At 65.2% G+C, this 17,433-nt stretch overlaps 1 protein-coding gene and 1 non-coding gene across 2 annotated transcripts; both read left to right on the top strand.

The window, feature by feature from the left end:
• Positions 1-341: 341 nt before the first annotated feature.
• On the top strand, positions 342-583 carry LOC130159986 (small Cajal body-specific RNA 2). Its single transcript, XR_008825909.1, has one exon. It is a non-coding gene; the product is annotated as a small Cajal body-specific RNA 2 (non-coding RNA).
• A 4,362-nt stretch (positions 584-4,945) lies between these two features.
• Positions 4,946-16,224, top strand: ELAPOR1 (endosome-lysosome associated apoptosis and autophagy regulator 1). Its single transcript, XM_056362087.1, has 22 exons — positions 4,946-5,118; positions 8,044-8,164; positions 8,706-8,898; positions 9,890-10,037; positions 10,125-10,205; positions 10,486-10,591; positions 10,679-10,828; positions 11,206-11,294; positions 11,381-11,558; positions 11,668-11,796; positions 11,880-11,970; positions 12,072-12,177; positions 12,261-12,398; positions 12,476-12,730; positions 13,301-13,474; positions 14,460-14,640; positions 14,770-14,866; positions 14,951-15,052; positions 15,241-15,367; positions 15,461-15,639; positions 15,732-15,897; positions 16,051-16,224. Exons 1-22 carry the CDS (start codon positions 5,014-5,016, stop codon positions 16,117-16,119), a joined length of 2,985 nt encoding a protein of 994 aa, XP_056218062.1. The 5' UTR covers positions 4,946-5,013; the 3' UTR covers positions 16,120-16,224.
• The last annotated feature ends 1,209 nt before the right edge of the window (positions 16,225-17,433 follow it).

The raw sequence follows: 17,433 nt of genomic DNA on the forward strand, positions 1-17,433 counted from the left end.
CACCCACGCAGACATGCATGCACACATCACAGACACGCGTGCACACATCACACCCACGCACAGACACGCGTGCACACATTACACAGCCCCACGCACACAGACACGCGTTCACACACCGCACACACGCCCCCCTTCCCCCCCAGCAGTGGGGGGGCGGTGCCCGCGCAGGCGCGTGGCCGTTGGGGGGGTCCTCCCGCCTCCAGGGGGCGCGCTGCAGCTGGGCGGGGCAGCGGCAGGCTCTTCCCGTCGTGCCCCGCGCGGCCGCGCTATAAAATGGCGGGGCGGGGGCGGGGCCGGGTGGGGTGCGGCGGCGCCGGTGCGTGTGCGGGGTGCGTGTGCGGGGTGCCGGGTGAGGCACGTGTGTGCGTGTGTGTGCGCGTGTGCGAGGCGCGGGTGTGTGGTGCGCGGCGCGCGCCGGCCCCCCTACACGTTGATCTTATTCGATCGGCCGGCGGCGCCGGGCCGAGGTGAGAAGAGCGGCGCCGCGAAGCCCGCGGGCGATGTGCGGCGGCCAGCGGCGGGCGGGATGAGTCGATCAGATAGGCGAGGCCGCGGCCGCTGAGCGCCCTGCGATTCTGACCCGCCGCCGAGCCCCGCCGCGCCGGCACCGGGCCGCGGAGCCCCCAAGCACCGGGCACGGCTGCGCACAAGGGCTGCGCGGAGCGTCCGGGCCGTGCGCGCAGCTCCCGCCGAGGGCGGGCACAGTGGATGCGGCCGCGCAAACCCCGCGCAGCGCACGGGAGCGTGCCAGGCGATACACAGGAGCTTTGCACAGGACCGTGCAAACACTGTGCCACACAGGAGCTTTGCACAGGGCCGTGCAAATCCCATGTGATACACAGAGCTTTGCACGGGGTCATGCAAACACCGTGCCACATGGGAGCTTTGCAGGAGGCCATGGAAATCCCACGGGATACATAGGAGCTTTGCACAGGGCTGTGCAAACCCTGTGTGGTGCAGCAGCCTTGCATGGGGCCATGCAAACACTGTGATACAGAGCTTTGCACTGGGCCGTGGAAATCCCATGTGATACACTGGAGTTTTGCACAGGACCATGCAAACACCATGCCACACACGAGCTTTGCAAACCCTGTGTCATGCAGGAGCCTTGTATGGGGCCGTGCAAACACTGATACACAGGATCTTTGCACAGCCCTGTGCAAACTGCCACACAGGATCTTTGCATGGGGCCGTGCAAATCCCACACAATACACAGGAGCTTTATGCAGGGCTGTGCAAATCCTGTGTCATGCTGGAGATTTGCATGGGGCCATGCAAACACTGTGCCACACGGGATCTTTGCACAGAGCTGTGCAAATCCCATGTCATACACAGCCTTGCATGGGGCCGTGCAAACCCTGTGATACTTGGGAGCTTTGCATGAGGCCATGCAAACACCATGCCACACGGGAGCTTTGCGTGGGGCCATGGAAGTCCCATGTGATACACAGGAGCTTTGCACGGGGCTGTGCAAACACCATGCCACACATGAGCTTTGCAAACTGTGTCACACAGAAGATTTGCACGGAGCTGTGCAAACACCTTGCCACACAGGATCTTTGCACAGGGCCATGCAAACCCTGTCACGCAGCCACTTTGCATGGGGCCATGCAAACCATGTGATACACAGCTTTGCACAGGGCCATGCAAACACCATGCCACACAGGAGCTTTGCATAGGGCCATGGAAATCCCATGCAATACACAAGAGCTTTGCACAGGGCCATGCAAACACCATGCCATGCATGAGCTTTGCAAACCCTGTGTCATGCAGGAGCCTTGCATGGGGCTGTGCAAACACCGTAATACACAGCTTTGCACGGGGCCGTGCAAACACCATGCCACACGGGATCTTTGCACAGGACCGTGCAAGCCCTGCGTCATGCAGGAGCCTTGTATGGGGCCTTGCAAACACTGTGATATGCAGGATCTTTGCACAGGGCCGTGCAAATGCTACATGATACGCAGGAGCTTTGCACGGGGCCGTGCAAACACCATGCCACACATGAGCTTTGCACAGAGCCATGCAAAGCCTGTGTCATGCAGGAGCCTTGTATGGGGCCGTGCAAATACTGTGATACTCAGGATCTTTGCACAGCTCTGTGCAAACTGCCACACAGGATCTTCGCATGGGGCCGTGCAAATCCCACGTGATACACAGGAGCTTTGCACAGGGCTGTGTAAACCCTGTGTCATGCTGGAGATTTGCACGGGGCCATGCAAACACCGTGCCACACAGGATCTTTGCACAGGGCTGTGCAAATCCCACGTGATATATAGAGCTTTGCATGGGGCCGTGCAAACCCTGTGATATACAGAGCTTTGCACGAGGCCATGCAAACACCATGCCACACATGAGCTTTGCACAGAGCTATGCAAAGCCTGTGTCATGCAGGAGCCTTGTATGGGGCCGTGCAAATACTGTGATACACAGGATCTTTGCACAGCTCTGTGCAAACTGCCACACAGGAGCTTTGCACAGGGCTGTGCAAATCCCACGTGATACACAGGAGCTTTGCGCAGGGCTGTGCGCATGTGTCATGCAGCAGCCTTGCATGGGGCTGTGTAACCCCCACACAGTGCACAGGAACTTTGCATGGGGCCGCACAAAGCCTGTGTCACACAGGATCTTTGCATGGGGCCATGGAAACCCAGTGCCACATGAGAGCTTTGCACAGGGCTGTGCAAACCCCATACAATGCACAGAAGCTTTGCACGGGGCCATGCAAACCCTGTGTTGCACAAGAGCCTTGCATGGTGACATGCAAACCCAGTGCCGCATGTGAGCTTTGCACGGGGCACCCTATATGATGCACAGAAGCCTTGCACAGGGCCATGCAAATGCTGTGTTGCACAAGAGCCTTGCATGGGCCATGCAAACACTGTGCCACATGGGATCTTTGCATGGGTCTGTGCAAACCCGGTGCCAGACCTGCAGTGTGCAACGAGCCCCGTGCACCACGTGTGAGCTGTACCCTGGGCTCCCGCAGCCCTGCAGCATGCAAGGGCTGTGCGTGAGGCTCTGCACGCTCCCTGCACCCCGTGTGAGCTGTGTATGGGGCCGTGCGAGCCCTGTGCTGGGCGGCAGCTGTGCGCAAGGCCACGCGAGGCCTGTGCAACATGTGTGTGCTTCGCACGGGGCCGCACAAGTCCCGTGCAGGGCATGCGAGCCCCGTGCGGGGTGCCCAGGCCTGGCAGGAGGCTGCTTGCACCATGTCCCCCCGGGACACCCCCGGGTGACGCCCAGGCTCTGCTCCTCAGCCCTTTGTTGGCAGCTCGTGGTGACAAGGGGACAGCTGCGGTGGTGACCAGGGACAGCCACGTGTCAGTGTCACTGGGACAGGCGCTGTTGGTGTCCACACTGTGGGACACTGAGGGGGGGACACTGGCTCAGCGGGGGCTGTGGGGTCTCTGCTGGGGGACACTGCAGATGCCGTGAGGTGCGGCCACCCCCTGCCACCATGTCCCCAGCGGTGTCCCTGTGGTATGTGGCAGTGTCGCTGTGCCACCGTGGGGACAGGCGTGTCCCCACCACACAGCCGTGTCCCCCATCCCCATGTCCCACCACATTCGGAGCCATGTCCCCGGTGTCCCCCATATCTCCTGTGTCCCCCATGTCCCCCCATACCTCCTCTGTTCCCTGTGACCCCCTACCCCCGATGTCCCCCATATCTGCTACTTCCCCCAAGTCCCCCTGTCCTCCCCATATCTCCTGTGTCCCCCCTGCTCTGGTGTCCCCCGTACCTCCTGTGTTCCCTGTGTCCCCCATGTCCCTGATGTCCCCATATCTCCTGTGTCCCCCCTGCTCTGGTGTCCCCCGTACCTCCTCTGTCCCCCGTACCTCCTGTGTTCCCTGTGTCCCCCATGTCCCTGATGTCCCCATATCTCCTGTGTCTCCCATGTCCCCCGTGTCCCCCTTGTACCTGGCGTCCCCACATCTCCTCTGTCCCCCTGTCCCCCATACCTCCTGTGTCTCCCATGTCCCTGGTGTCCCCATGTCCCCCATGTCCCCCATGTCCTCCTGGCCAGAGCACATGGCCGTGTCCCCCCCGGTGCACCGGCTGCTCACGGGCTCCATAGGGTGTGGCCGGGGGGGCTGTGTGGGGCTGGGGGCGCAGGGGACATGGGGGACAGGCTCACGCGTGGGGTGGGGGTGGCTCGGGGGCACAGGGGGAGCCGTGACCCCCGCCCCAGGCCCAGGAGGAGGGGCCGTTACCGGAGGGGGGGTCGGGGGTCGGTGTTACACCCCCGGACTGGCAGTGCCCGGGCCGTTCCCGGTACAGTTCCCGGGGGATGTGTTCCCGGTGCGGCTCCCGGGGGTGATGGCCGGTGCCGGTGCCGGGGATATGTTCCCGGTATGGTTCCCGGCCGTTACATTCCCGGTGCCAGTGCCGGGGGTGATGCCCGGTGCTGCTCCCGGGGGATACGTGCCCGGTGCCGTTCCCCGGGGTGATGCCCAGTGCCGGTGCCAGGGATACATTCCCCGTGCCGGGAATACCTTCCCGGTGCCGTTCCCGGGAGTTACGTTCCCGGTGCCGGTGCCAGGGATACGTTCCCGGGGGCGATGCCCGGTGGCGGCGATACGTTCCTGGTGCCGGTGCCAGGGATACGTTCCCGGTGCCATTCCCGGGGGTTCCGTTCCCAGTGCCGGCAATACGTTCCCGGTATCGCTCCCGGGGGCGATGCCTGGTGCCAGTGATACATTCCCGGTGCCGGGAATACGTTCTCGGGGGCGATGCCCGGTGCCGGTGCCAGGGATATGTTCCCGGTGCCGGGAATACGTTCCGGGTGCCGCTCCCGGTGGTGCCATTCCCGGTGCCGGGAATACGCTCCCGGTACTGTTCCGGCGGTGCCGTTGCCGGTGCCGGGAATACGCTCCTGGTGCCGTTCCCCGTGCCGGGGCGGGGCAGGTGGCGGCAGGTGCGCGCGCGGGGCCGGGCCGTTGGCGGGGGCGGGGCCGCGGGGCCGGTGCCCGCGCGGGGCCGAGCGTTACCGCCGCCGCTGCCGCTGCGCCATGACCGGTACCGGCACCGCGGCCCGGTGGGCGCTGCTGGCCTTGTCCCTGGCGGCCGCCCCGCCACCGGGCCGCACCAGGGAGCGGCTGCACGTCTGCAAGGAGGTACCGGCACCGGAACCGGGAGATGGGAGGGAGGAGGGTGGAGAAGGCGCGGGGGGGTGGGTGTGTGTGTGTGTAACTGGCGACCGGTAACCGGCAACTGGCAGGTGAAACCGACGCCCGCAGCTCGGGGGAAGCGGGTCTGGGGCTGGTCCCTATGGGATAAGGAGGATGGGGGGCACCGGGGCACCGGGGATGGGGCTGGTCCCTGCGAGGGGTCCCTATAGTGGGGTGGGGGGAACTGGAGGATCCCCTGGGCGCCCGGGGAGGCGGCTTGTCCGTCCCCCCCAGGCCCCCAGGGGATCTCCCAGTCCCCAGGGGGTCCCTGGGGCCACCTCCACCTCCACATCTGCCTCCCCACGTCCCAAGCCCGAGGGACACTGGGATGTCCCCAAACCTTCCATGGGTGACAGCAGGACACGGCCACATCCCCATCCGCCACATGCCATTCCCAGCCTGGCACGCGGTGGCCCCGTAGCCAAGTGGGGACAAAGTGTCCGGCGAGGACAAACCGGGGGGGTCTGCCACTCACCAGGACTTGGTCGCCTTGGGGACAGCGGTGCCGGGATGAGCCCTCCGCCACCTTTCCCTCAAATTTCCCTCCCGGGGGTCTGCACTCACCGTCCGTGGGGTCCCGCCGCCCCCCCGCCCCCCCCCCCCGCGCCCCCGGCTCTCCCTGTCCTGCGGCTGCTTTTCATCTGGGCCAGTCATTTTTTTTGTGCCGTGATCCCATTTTTTTTTTCCTGTGTTCTGTGGCCCGGAGCTGGAAACAATAGACTGCGGCTGGCACCTGCCCCGGCAGGGATCGCTCCCACAGGTTGTGGCCCCTGGCCCTGTCCCCCACTGGGGACAGCCCCTGTCCCTGTCCTGGCCAGCACAGGGTGACAGTGGCAGCCTTGGGTCCCATCCCGTCCCCCTGCTGCAGAGCCGCCCTGGGGCTAAATTGGGTCAATTTATTTAGATTTTTCCAAAAATTTGAAGCTTTTATGAAAGGGAGTGATTAATGTTGCTCATCCCAGCTGCTCAGCTCCGTGCCGGAGGGGAAAAGTTTGGGAAGAGGGAAAAAACACCTTCTTCCCAAGGGAATCCCTGGGGAGCAAGAGTGATACTGGGGGCTGGGGGCTGCTGAGCGCTGGGTGCCCCCGTGGGTGCCCCCGTCCTGCCAGTGGCAGTGGGCACCCTCCAGGGTGTCCCTGTCCCAGGGCCGGGGGGGTTGGTGCTGCCGGTGCGCGGGCAGGGGTGCTGCTGGCAGAGCTTTCGTGCTTCCCCGTCCCCCCTTTCCCCCCATCCTCGCCATTTCCAGCTGACGGGAACATCAAAGCCTTGTTTTCTCTCCAACCTGCCACGCTCCGCCGGGAGCACGAAGCCGCGGCGCCCGGCTCAGACGCCCCAGAGATGCTGCAGTGGAGGCGGTGGGGTGGGGGGCTGCGGCGTCGCTCCCTCGCCCCCCCGGTACCCCACCACGCTGGCAGCACCCGCAGAGCAGCCGGACCTGGCCTTCGCCCTGGCTGGGAGATCAACCGTGCCGGCCTTGAGCCAGCACCGGCTTGGAGGCAGCTGGCGGCACGGGGGGGTCATGGTGCCCCACTCCCCCCCCAGCCCTTCTCTGCCCCCCCGGTGCTCCCACCGTGGCTCCAGGCGTGACGGTGTAGCGGGGTTGTACCGAGGAGGCTGTTTAATGAGCCACAGGAGCCGCCACGCACGGGCCAGGCCATGGCAAACCATGCCGTGCCATGCTGTGCTGTGCCATGCGGTGCCATGCTGTGCCATGCCGTGCTGTGCCACGCCATGCCATGCTGTGCCATACTGTGCCATGCTGCGCAGTGCCATGCTGTGCCATGCCATGCCATGCTGTGCCATGCTGTGCTGTGCCACGCCATGTTGTGCCATGCCATGCCATGCTGTGCCATGCCGTGCTGTGCCACGCCGTGTTGTGCCATGCCATGCCATGCTGTGCCATACTTGCCGTACTGTGCCATGCTGTGCAGTGCCATGCTGTGCCATGCCATGCCATGCTGTGCCATGCTGTGCTGTGCCAGTGGCATCTGCTTGCTGGCACCAGGGGAGGCCATGGTTCCAGCCCCCCCACGGAAAGGGTGGCAGCATCAGTCCCCATGCACCAGGGCTGCCACGTCCCGTGTGGGGGTCAGGGAGGTCCTGGGCACGTGTGCGTGGCCTGGGTGACACCACAGCCCTCCCTGGGGTTTGGCATCCCGGGGGGAGGGGGATGTCTTGGGGGGGGACGACGTCATCCTATCTGAAGCCTCAGCCTCAGTGTCCCCCCAGCCAGGCATCTCTGTGCCCCCAGCATCTCCCCAGCCTGCACCGTCCCCGGTACCCCAGCACCCCCACCCTGAGCACCCCCACCCTGAGCACCCCCTGCCCTGAGCATCCCCTGCCCCAGCACCCCCACCCTAAGCACCCCCGCCCTGAGCACCCCCTGCCCTGAGCATCCCCTACCCCAGCACCCCCACCCTGAGCACCCCTTGCCACAGCACCCCCACCCTGAGTACCACCTGCCCCCACACCCTGAGCCACCCCTGCCCTGAGCATCCCCTGCCCCAGCACCCCCTGCCCCAGCTCCCACCACCCTGAGCACCCCCTGCCCCAGCCCCCCCATCCTGAGCCCCCCCACCCTAAGCATCCTCTGCCCCAGCACCCCTATCCTGAGCACCCACTACCCTGAGCACCCCCTGCCCCAGCACCCCCAGCCTGACACCCCCCCAAAGCATCTTCTCTCGGGGCTGGGGCAGAGCAGCCTGGCTGAGCCGGGGGCCTGGGCACTGCGGGACATCACCACCGCTTAAAACAAAAATACCAGTGCAAGGGGTGGCCGGGCACATGCTGGTGGGGGGGGGCACCCTGTCGGGGAGGCAGCGTGGTGGGGGTCTCGGGGCCTCAGCTCTCCCTGTGTGTTTCTTCTTCCAGTCCGAGTACCACTACGAGTACACGGCGTGTGACAGCACGGGCTCGCGGTGGCGGGTGGCCGTGCCACACGTGCCGGGACTCTGCACTGGCCTGCCGGACCCTGTCAGGGGCACCGAGTGCTGTAAGGCTGGGGGGGGGGGGGGGGCCAGATGGGGGGGTCCTGGGGCGTGAGGAGGGCAGGGTGGGAAATGAGGGCGAGGGGGGGGAGCGGGGCAATGAGATGAAGCGCTGCTTGTCACCAGCTCCGTCGCAGCGCGATGCCTTCAAAGGCAGCGACGGGACCTGTGTGCGCGGCAGCAATGAGCGCTGTCAGCGCTGTCAGCTCCCACTGGGAAGGCCGGGATGTGGGAAGTGGGATGGAAATGGAAATGGAAATGGAATTCCCCCCCACCCGCCAAGCCCTGGGGAGTGCCGGGCTCTGAGCGCGCTTGAGCAGGGGGCTGCATCCCACCTGACCCTCGCTGGCCCAGGAGCAGGCGGGGAAGTGCCACGCCGTAGCCAAAAACCATAAATCAGGGGGGCTGCCTGGCTGCTGCGGGGATGCTCAGGATGGGGGATCCTCGTGGAAGCACGCCGACAAGTGGAGCTGGGGATGACAAGGCTGGAGCAGCGCTGGGGGCAGCGAGGGGCAGCCCTGACCCCCCCTCGCTGCATGTGGGCAGCTTTCTCCTGCAAGGCGGGCGAGTTCCTGGACATGAAGGCGCAGGCGTGCAAGCCCTGCGCCGAGGGCACCTACTCGCTGGGCACCGGCATCCGCTTCGACGAGTGGGACGAGGTGCCCCATGGCTTTGCCAACGTTGCCACCAACCTGGAGGTCGACGATGGCTTCGGTGACGCGGTGGAGAACTGCACAGCGTGAGTCACGTGCTGCCGCTGGCGCGGCTCCTCTGCGTTAGTGGGCAGGGGCTGGATGGAGCCCGGCTGCTCCCCCCGGGAAGATGCTCAGGGACTTGGCCACCCCGGCACAGCAGGGATGGGTGCAGTGCCCGGTGCAGCAGTGAGCAGGATGGGTGCTGTGACACCTCTGTGCATCAATAGCACCCCATTTCCCTGACACCCCATCCCCCATACTCCCTCCGTCACCCTTCCCTGGGAGGTGATACTGGCAGGGCGCTGTGGGGGACGCCCCGGCCACACCAAGGGGACACCCCAGCAGCATCACCGCCACCCGCGGTGGCAGGGCCCATGTGCCACCCACATCAACCCTCCTCAGAGAGGGAGCACCCCATGGGGGTCCCCACAGCTCTGTCCACCATGTCTCTTTGGTCAGTGGTGGCAGCCACCGAGCCCTGGCACTGGCCGGTTGCACCAGCAGCCACCGAGCCCTGCTGCGGGCACCAGCAGCCACCGGGTTGCACCGGCAGCCACCGCCGCTGGCCGGTTGCACCGGCAGCCACCGAGTTGCACCGGCAGCCACCGAGCCCTGCCACCGGCCGGTTGCACCGGCAGCTGTTGAGCTGCCTTGTGCTGCAGCGTTTATGCAACTTGCAAATGTAACCTACTTCCAGCAGCGCTTTAATTATTCACCGCGTCCCCGGCGCGGCTGTGGCGCAGCAGGATCCAGCTCCTGCTCCCTGCAGCCCACCCGCCTCTCACCAGCGCGGCAGGGACGGGCTGGGGGGGAAAAAGCCCCCAGGGATATGGGTCCGGCCACCACACAGTGGCATGTCCCCAGTGCCCAGCTCTCCATCCTCGGGCCCTGGGGTACCAGGGTGTCCCCAAGCCCCTGTGGCCAGCACTTCCTCCCTGCTCCGGCTGCCTGGGCACCGTCACAGCTGGCCCCATCCCAGCTGCCACGGGGAGCTCGGACTGGTGACAGAGCCCACGCTGTGTGTCACCCACCCAGGTCGACGTGGGTGCCGCTGGGGGACTACGTGGCCTCCAACACGGACGAGTGCACGGCCACCCTCATGTACGCCGTCAACCTCAAGCAGTCGGGCACTGTCTCCTTTGAGTACATCTACCCCGACAGCAGCATTGTCTTCGAGTTCTTTGTAGGTGATGGGGTGGGAAGGGTGCAGGAATGGAGGGGGGGTCCCTGGGGACATGGCGGGGTCCCCGTCCTCACGCCAGCCCCGCAGGTGCAAAACGACCAGTGCCAGCCCATGGTGGAGGAGTCGCGCTGGATGCGGACAACAGAGAAGGGCTGGGAGTTTCACAGCGTGAGTGGGGGGGCAGGAGGTGACACAGGGTGGGGGAGGGCGGTGACACGGAGTGGGGAGGGGAGTGACACAGTAGGGGGCTCTTGGCGCATCCCCTGGGGTCCCTTGTCCCCCACTCTGGGGAAGTAGATGCTCCATGAGGATGTGGATGGGGTGGTGGGTGATGGCAGATGGGTTAGAGCCTCAGCTCCCCACCTATGGGTGCCACTCCCCTCCCCAGCAGTGGGACCAGCAGCCCCTCTCCCCCTGACCCCCCCATCCCCCCCCCCACCTTTTCCAGGTGGAGCTGAGCCATGGCAACAACGTGCTGTACTGGCGCACCACGGCTTTCTCTGTCTGGTCCAAGGTCCCCAAACCAGTGCTGGTGAGGAACATCGGCATCACAGGTAGGTGGGGGAGGGGAGGGGGTCCCACTACCTCCCCCCCCCCCATCCCCCATGGCTCCCACACTCTGAGCACCCTCCCACTGCCAGGGGTGGCTTATACCTCCGAGTGCTTCCCCTGCAAACCTGGCACCTACGCGCCCACCGCCGGCTCCTCCGCCTGCCAGCTCTGCCCCGCCGACACCTTTTCCAGCAAAGGGGCCACCGCCTGCCAGCCCTGCGAGCCCTCCGCCTACGCCGGTGAGAGGTGGCACCGGGGGTCCCTGTCCCCTGACCCAGAGGTGGCAGCCAGGTGTCCCCTTTTCCCTGACCAGCGGTGGCAGCCAGGCGTCCCCTGTCCCCTCGCCCAGAGATGGCAGCCGGGTGTCCCCAGTCCCCTGACCCAGAGGTGGCAGCCAGGTGTCCCCTTTTCCCTGACCAGAGGTGGCAGCCAGGTCCCTTTGTGTCACAGTCCCCCTGTGGGGATGCCCCTGAGGAGGCGGGCGGTGATGTGATGGGCCATGAGGACCTGCCATCCCTTGGGGGGGCACACACGGCCATCTGGCTGGTGGCGTGGTGGTGGGGCATCCCACGGGGGACCGGGCTGGCTCAGCCGCTGTCCCCGCTGCGGTCGGCAGAGCCGGGCTCAGCATCCTGCAAAGCACGGCCGCCCTGCACTGACAAGGATTACTTCTACACCCACACCGCCTGCAATGCCCGCGGCGAGGTACGGCAGGGGGCACGGCGGGGGGCTGGCACCCGCTGTCCCTGTGTCCCCTCGCCCCATCTCAGCCCCTCGCTCCCCCCGGGCAGACCCAGCTGATGTTCAAGTGGGCAGAACCGAAGATCTGCAGCGAGGAGCTCCCGCAGGCGGCCAAGCTGCCCCCGTCGGGGGTGAAAACCCAGTGCCCCCCCTGCAACCCCGGCTTTGCCAAAAGCAACGGCAGCGCCTGCCAGCCCTGTCCCTACGGCTCCTACTCCAACGGCTCCGGTAGGGATGTCCCCATCGTTGTCCCCAAGGGGGTGACCGGGGCACCCGGAGCTGCTGGGGGGGAAGGTGGGTGCCACCCTGGTGCAGGGTTGTCCCCTCCTGTCCCCAGGCTGCATCAGCTGCCCGGCGGGCACCGAGCCGGTGCTGGGCTTGGAGTACAAGTGGTGGAACGTGTTGCCCCCCAACATGGAGACCACCGTCCTCAGCGGCATCAACTTTGAGTACAAAGGGATGGCAGGTAGCTCCGTGATGTTGTCCCGTCGGTGTCCCCTCCCGTGGGGCAGCTTGCGACTCGGCTGAGCTGTCACCGTGTCCTTGCAGGCTGGGAGGTGGCCGGGGACTACATCTACACGGCGGCGGGAGCCTCTGATAATGACTTCATGATCCTCACGCTGGTGGTCCCTGGCTTCAGGTTAGGGGGGGACCAGTGCCGCGGTGTCCCCAGGGAGGGGGGGATGTGGCCATGGGGTAGAGCCCAGCAGCGTCCCCACGCTGTCCCCATGCCGTCCCCAGCCCTCCCAACCCAGTGCTGGAGGATGCGGAGAGCAAGGAGGTGGCCAGAATCACCTTCGTCTTCGAGACCGTCTGCAGCGTCAGCTGTGAGCTCTACTTCATGGTGGTGAGTGGGGGGCACACGGCGGGGGGGGAATTGGGGGGCGACGGGGGGTTTGGAGGGGTCCCACCATTCCCCTGTCCCCACAGGGCATCAACTCCCGCACCAACACGCCGGTGGAGACGTGGACGGGCCCCAAGGGGAAGCAGTCCTACACCTACGTGGTGGAGAAAAACGCCACCATGAGCTTCACATGGGCTTTCCAGCGCACCCCCTACCACGAGGCGGTGAGGGGCAGGGGGTGACCCCCCCGGTGGGCTGCAGGTGCCGGGGGCGCGATGCTGACAGGCGCTCTCGGTTCCAGGGCCGGCGGTACACCAGTGACGTGGCCAAGCTCTATTCCATCAACGTTACCAACGTGCTGGGAGGGGTGGCATCCTTCTGCCGGCGCTGCGCCCCCGAGCCGGCCGGATCCTGCGCCCCGTGTCCCCCCGGGAGCGCTGTGGACCACGGCTCGGGCGCCTGCCGGCCCTGCCCAGCCGGCACCTACCTGCGGGGTCACCCCTCAGATGGGACCCCCGCCTGCCACCCCTGTGGCCCCGGCACCCACAGCAACCAGGTGCCTGTCCCTGCGTGTCCCCCAGGGTGGGGGTCTGTGGGGTGGGGAGGTGATATCCCCATGGGTGATGCCAGGCCCCCCCCGACCATCCCAGATGGGTGATGATGTGGGTGACACCAGCCCAGATGTCCCAGATGGGTGGCACCAGCCAGCTCCAGGAGGGTGACACCAGCCCCTCTGGCCAGACACTGTCTGGGTGATGCCAGTCCCCAGCTGTCCCTGGGGAGGTGACACTGGCACCCCTGGCCATCCCAGGTGGGTGACAGGGTGGGTGACACCTCCAGCCCCCTGGCTGTCCCTGCTGGGTAATGCCAGCTCTCTGCTGTCCCCAAGGGCATGACCCCAGCTGTCCCCAGGGAGGTGACACTGGCACCCCTGGCTATTCTGGGTGGGTGATGGAGTGGGTGACACCACTCTCCCCAAGCTGTCCCTCCCGGGTGATGCCGATGCCAGCTCTCTGCTGTCCCCAGGGGCATGACCCGAGCTGTCCCCGATGGGTGACACTATCCGTCCCTGGCAGGGTGATGCCAGCCCCTGGCCACCCCTGACTGCCACCTCCTGCCCCCACAGCTCCGCTCCCTCTGCTATAACAACTGCAGCTTCTCCCTGGTGCTGCCAGGCCAGATCCTGCACTACGACTTCTCGGCGCTGGCCGCCAGCATGGCCTTTGCCAGCGGCCCCAGCTTCACCGCCAAGGGCCTCAAGTACTTCCACCACTTCAACATCAGCCTCTGCGGCCACCAGGTGAGTCTGGGGCACCCACAGCGCTGCACCCCTCACCCACAGCACCCACAGCACCGCGCACCTGCCTGCTGGTGGGGGGACGGGGTGGGTGCCTCCCCCCAGCCCTGGGAAGGGGGGTGGTGCATGCACACGGTGGTGAGAACATGTGTGTGCATGCACATGTAGTGCAAACACATGTGTGTGCAAGTATATGTAGTGCAAATGCATGGGTGTGCTTGCACGTGTAGTGCAAACTCTTGCGCATGTGCAGTTGTGCAAGCACAGGCAGTCATGCAAGCGTGCAAACCCACGCACATTGTGGTGCAAATGCATTGCGTGCATTGGTGCAAACACAGGTGTACATGCAGTCATACGGAAGCACATGCACGTGTGCACTGTTGTGCAACCACGTGTGATCATGCAAACATGCAGATAGATGCAGCTGGGCAAAGGCAGGTGTACACATATACATGCATGCATGCACAGCCATGCAAACACACATGAATATGTGCACACAGTCATGCAAATGCATGCACACACTCGTGCAAACCCACATGCACACTCATGCAAACACATGCACACAGGGACACAGCCCTGCACATATGCATCTCCACACAGTCGTACAAACACTCAGGCACACGTGCACACCCGTGCAAACACACACAAATGCTCATGCAAACACACATGAACACGTGCACACAGTCATGCAAGTGCATGTGCACACTCATGCAAACACACATGCACACTTGTGCAAACACATGCACACGGGCACACAGCCCTGCACACATGCAACTCTACAGAGTTGTACAAACAAGTTGTACAAACACTCAGGCATGTGCAAACACACAAATGCTCATGCAAACACACATGCACACCCGCAGTCCCACGCGTGCACCTGGCTGTGCACACCCAGGTGCACACCCAAAGGTGCACCACTGCAGACACGCACACATGTGAACACGCGTGTGCCATGGCCGCCTGGTGTCACCCCCCCCCTCGCTGGCAGGGCAGGAAGATGGCCTCCTGCACGGACAACGTGACGGACGTGCGGCTGCCGGCGGGTGAGGGGGACCCTGCCCGGGTGGTGAGGTCACACGTCTGCCAGGCCATCCTGGTGCCCCCCGACGTCATGGGCTACAAGACAGCTGTGTCCTCGCAGCCCGTCAGCCTGGCCGACCGCATCGTGGGTGAGCTGGGGTGCCCTGGCTGCCCCCCGCAGCAGCCCCCCCCGTGCTTTGACCCTCATCCTCACCGTGTGTCCCCCGTGGGACCCCGGTGCCACTGGGACCCCCGCTCCTGCCCTGCTCTCGCCGCAGGTGTCACCGCTGGCTCCGCGCTGGATGGCATCACCTCCCCCCCTGAGCACTTCCCCCCCGGCCACCCCGACCTGCCCGACATCGTCTTCTTCTACAGGTGAGGGTGGGTGGCTGGGGAGGGCACGCAGGGACCCCACTGTGTCCCCCCCTGTCCCCCAGCTGAGCCCCCGTGTCCCCTCAGGTCCAATGACGTGACACAGCCCTGCAGCGGGGGCCGTGCCACCGCCATCCGCCTGCGCTGCGACCCACTGCGCCCTGGCACCGGCACCCTGGCCGTGCCCAGGTAGGGGGGCTGGGGTGGCACTGGGGGTGGGGGGACATCATCACCCCCCCCCCCAGGGTGACCCCGCCATCACCTACCCACCCGGGGTGTGGGGTGCAACCCTTGGGTGCTTTGCGTGTGTCCCCATGTCCCCCACCTTGGGTTGTCATCACTGGCCGAGCCCCCCCCTCATTTTCTCTACCGCCCAGCAAATGTCCCGAGGGCACCTGCGACGGCTGCACCTTCCACTTTCTGTGGGTGACGGGCGAGGGCTGCCCCCGCTGCTCCGCCAGCCACTACCGCCCCATCGTCGGCGCCTGCCTCGGTGGCATCCAGGTACGAGCGTGCCAGTGGGCACGAGGCCACGGGGATGGGCTGGGGGTCCCCCGCACCACTGAGCCCCCCCATTCCCTTCCCCCCCCCCCCCAGAGAACCACGTACGTGTGGCGGGAGCCCCGGCTGTGCCATGGCGGGCAGAGCTTGCCGGCGCAGAAGGTGAGGGGCTGCCGGAGCGTGGATTTTTGGCTGAAGGTTGGGATCTCCGCCGGCACCTGCGCCGCCATCCTGCTGGCCGCCCTCGCCGCCTACTTCTGGAAGAAGAACCAAAAGTGAGCGATGCCACCGGGGATTTGGGGACACGGGGACCATCATCACCATGGTGGTGGTGGAGGGGGTTGATGCCACCACGTTCTGTCCCCAGGCTGGAGTATAAATACTCCAAGCTGGTGATGAACGCAGCGGCCAAGGAGAGCGAGCTGCCGGCACCGGACAGCTGTGCCATCATGGAGGGGGAGGACGCCGAGGATGACCTGGTCTTTGCCACCAAGAAGTCGCTTTTTGGCAAAATCAAGTCCCTCACGTCCAAGGTAAGGAGCAGAGGCACAACCCCAGAGTAGACACCAGAGAAACCACGCTGGAGGGGGGGGGCGTGTGGCTGCTCCGTGCCTCAGTTTCCCCACGCTGGGGGGGGCTGGGGGGCGCGGCGGGGCTCAGCCCGCTGACGCCGGGGCTCGCTGCAGAGGATGCCGGATGGTTTCGACTCCGTCCCGTTGAAGACATCATCCGGCAGCACCGCCATGGAGCTGTGACAGGGCGGGGGGGCCACCTGCGCCCACCCCCCACCCCCCAACGTGGCCTTAGGGACCCGCTTCGGACCGGAGCTTCATTACGGCTTTTGTACGTCCCCCCCCTCGTGTCCCCCCCCGCCGCGCGCCAAAAAATGCCAAATACAGGTGTGGGGTTTGTACAAGGGCTGTGTCCCCCGCGCCGCCCCGGCTGGGCACCGATGGGGGGGGGGGGGCGGGTGGTGTGTGCACGGTGTGTGTGTGTGCACGGTGTGTGTGCACGGTGTGTGTGCACAACACCTCGGGTGTGTGCACAATGTGTGCATGACGTGTGGTGTGTGTGCACAGTGTGTGTTGTGTGTACACGGCAGGTGGTGTGCGTGCACGGTGTGTGTGCACGGCGTGTGGTGTGTGTGCACGGCAGGTGGTGTGTGCACAACATGTGGTGTGCATGTATGGTGTGTGTGCATGACATGTGGTGTGTGCGGGGCGTGTGGTGTGTGTGCACAGCAGGGGGTGTGTGCACAACGTGTGGTGTGTGCATGGTGTGTCGTGTGTGGGGCATGTGGTGTGTGTGCAGGGCAGGTGGCAGGTGGTGTGTCCACAACGTGTGGTGTCTGTGCATGGTGTGGTGTGTGCATGGCAGGTGGCATGTGCGCACGGCGTGTGGAGTGTGTGTGATGTGTGTGCACAGCGTGTGTGTCCATGGCGTGTGGTGTGTGTGCACAGCATGTGGTGTGTGCACGGCAGGGGGTGTGTGTGGGGCATGTGGTGTGTGGTGTGTGTGCAAATGGGTGGTGTGTGTGCACGGTGTGTGTGCATGGCGGGTGATGTGTGTGCATATTGTGTGTGCACGGCAGTGCAAGTGCTTGTGCACAGGGTGGCCTTGCACACATGGGTGCGCAGGGTGGGAGTGCGTGTACACACGTGTGTGTGTGTGCACATGGGGGTGTTCACACGCCTGGGGGGTGCGTGTGGAAAATGGTCACATGCACACATGTGTGTGAGCTCCAGCCGTGGCATGGCTGCTCCTGTGCTGCTGTCACGCTCGGGGGGCCGAGGTGGTGCCTGGTGGACTGTGGCTGTGCCGTGCAATGCCGGGCCACGCCATGTGGTGCTGTGCCATGTGGTGCCATGCCAGGCCATGCCAAGTGATACCATGCCAGGCAATGTCGTGCCGTGCCATGCCATGCCAGGCTGTGCAATGCCAAGTGATGCCTTGCCAGGCCATTCTGTGCCGTGCCGAGTGATGCCATGCCACGTCGTGCCAAGCGATGCCATGCCATGCCATGCCATGCCGTGCCAGGCCATGCCATGCCGTGCCAGGCCAGGCCAAGT

Source organism: Falco biarmicus, chromosome 16 (genome assembly GCF_023638135.1).
Source record: "Falco biarmicus isolate bFalBia1 chromosome 16, bFalBia1.pri, whole genome shotgun sequence".
Classification (NCBI taxonomy): Eukaryota; Metazoa; Chordata; class Aves; order Falconiformes; family Falconidae; genus Falco; species Falco biarmicus.

Bases quoted from the DNA above. Each gene is read 5' to 3' on its own strand.
- ELAPOR1 (XM_056362087.1), top strand. From the start codon at position 5,014: ATGACCGGTACCGGCACCGCGGCCCGGTGGGCGCTGCTGGCCTTGTCC. The intron at 10,038-10,124 runs GTAGGTGATGGG...CCAGCCCCGCAG, and splicing joins GCATTGTCTTCGAGTTCTTT to GTGCAAAACGACCAGTGCCA. The intron at 11,295-11,380 runs GTACGGCAGGGG...CCCCCCGGGCAG, and splicing joins CCTGCAATGCCCGCGGCGAG to ACCCAGCTGATGTTCAAGTG.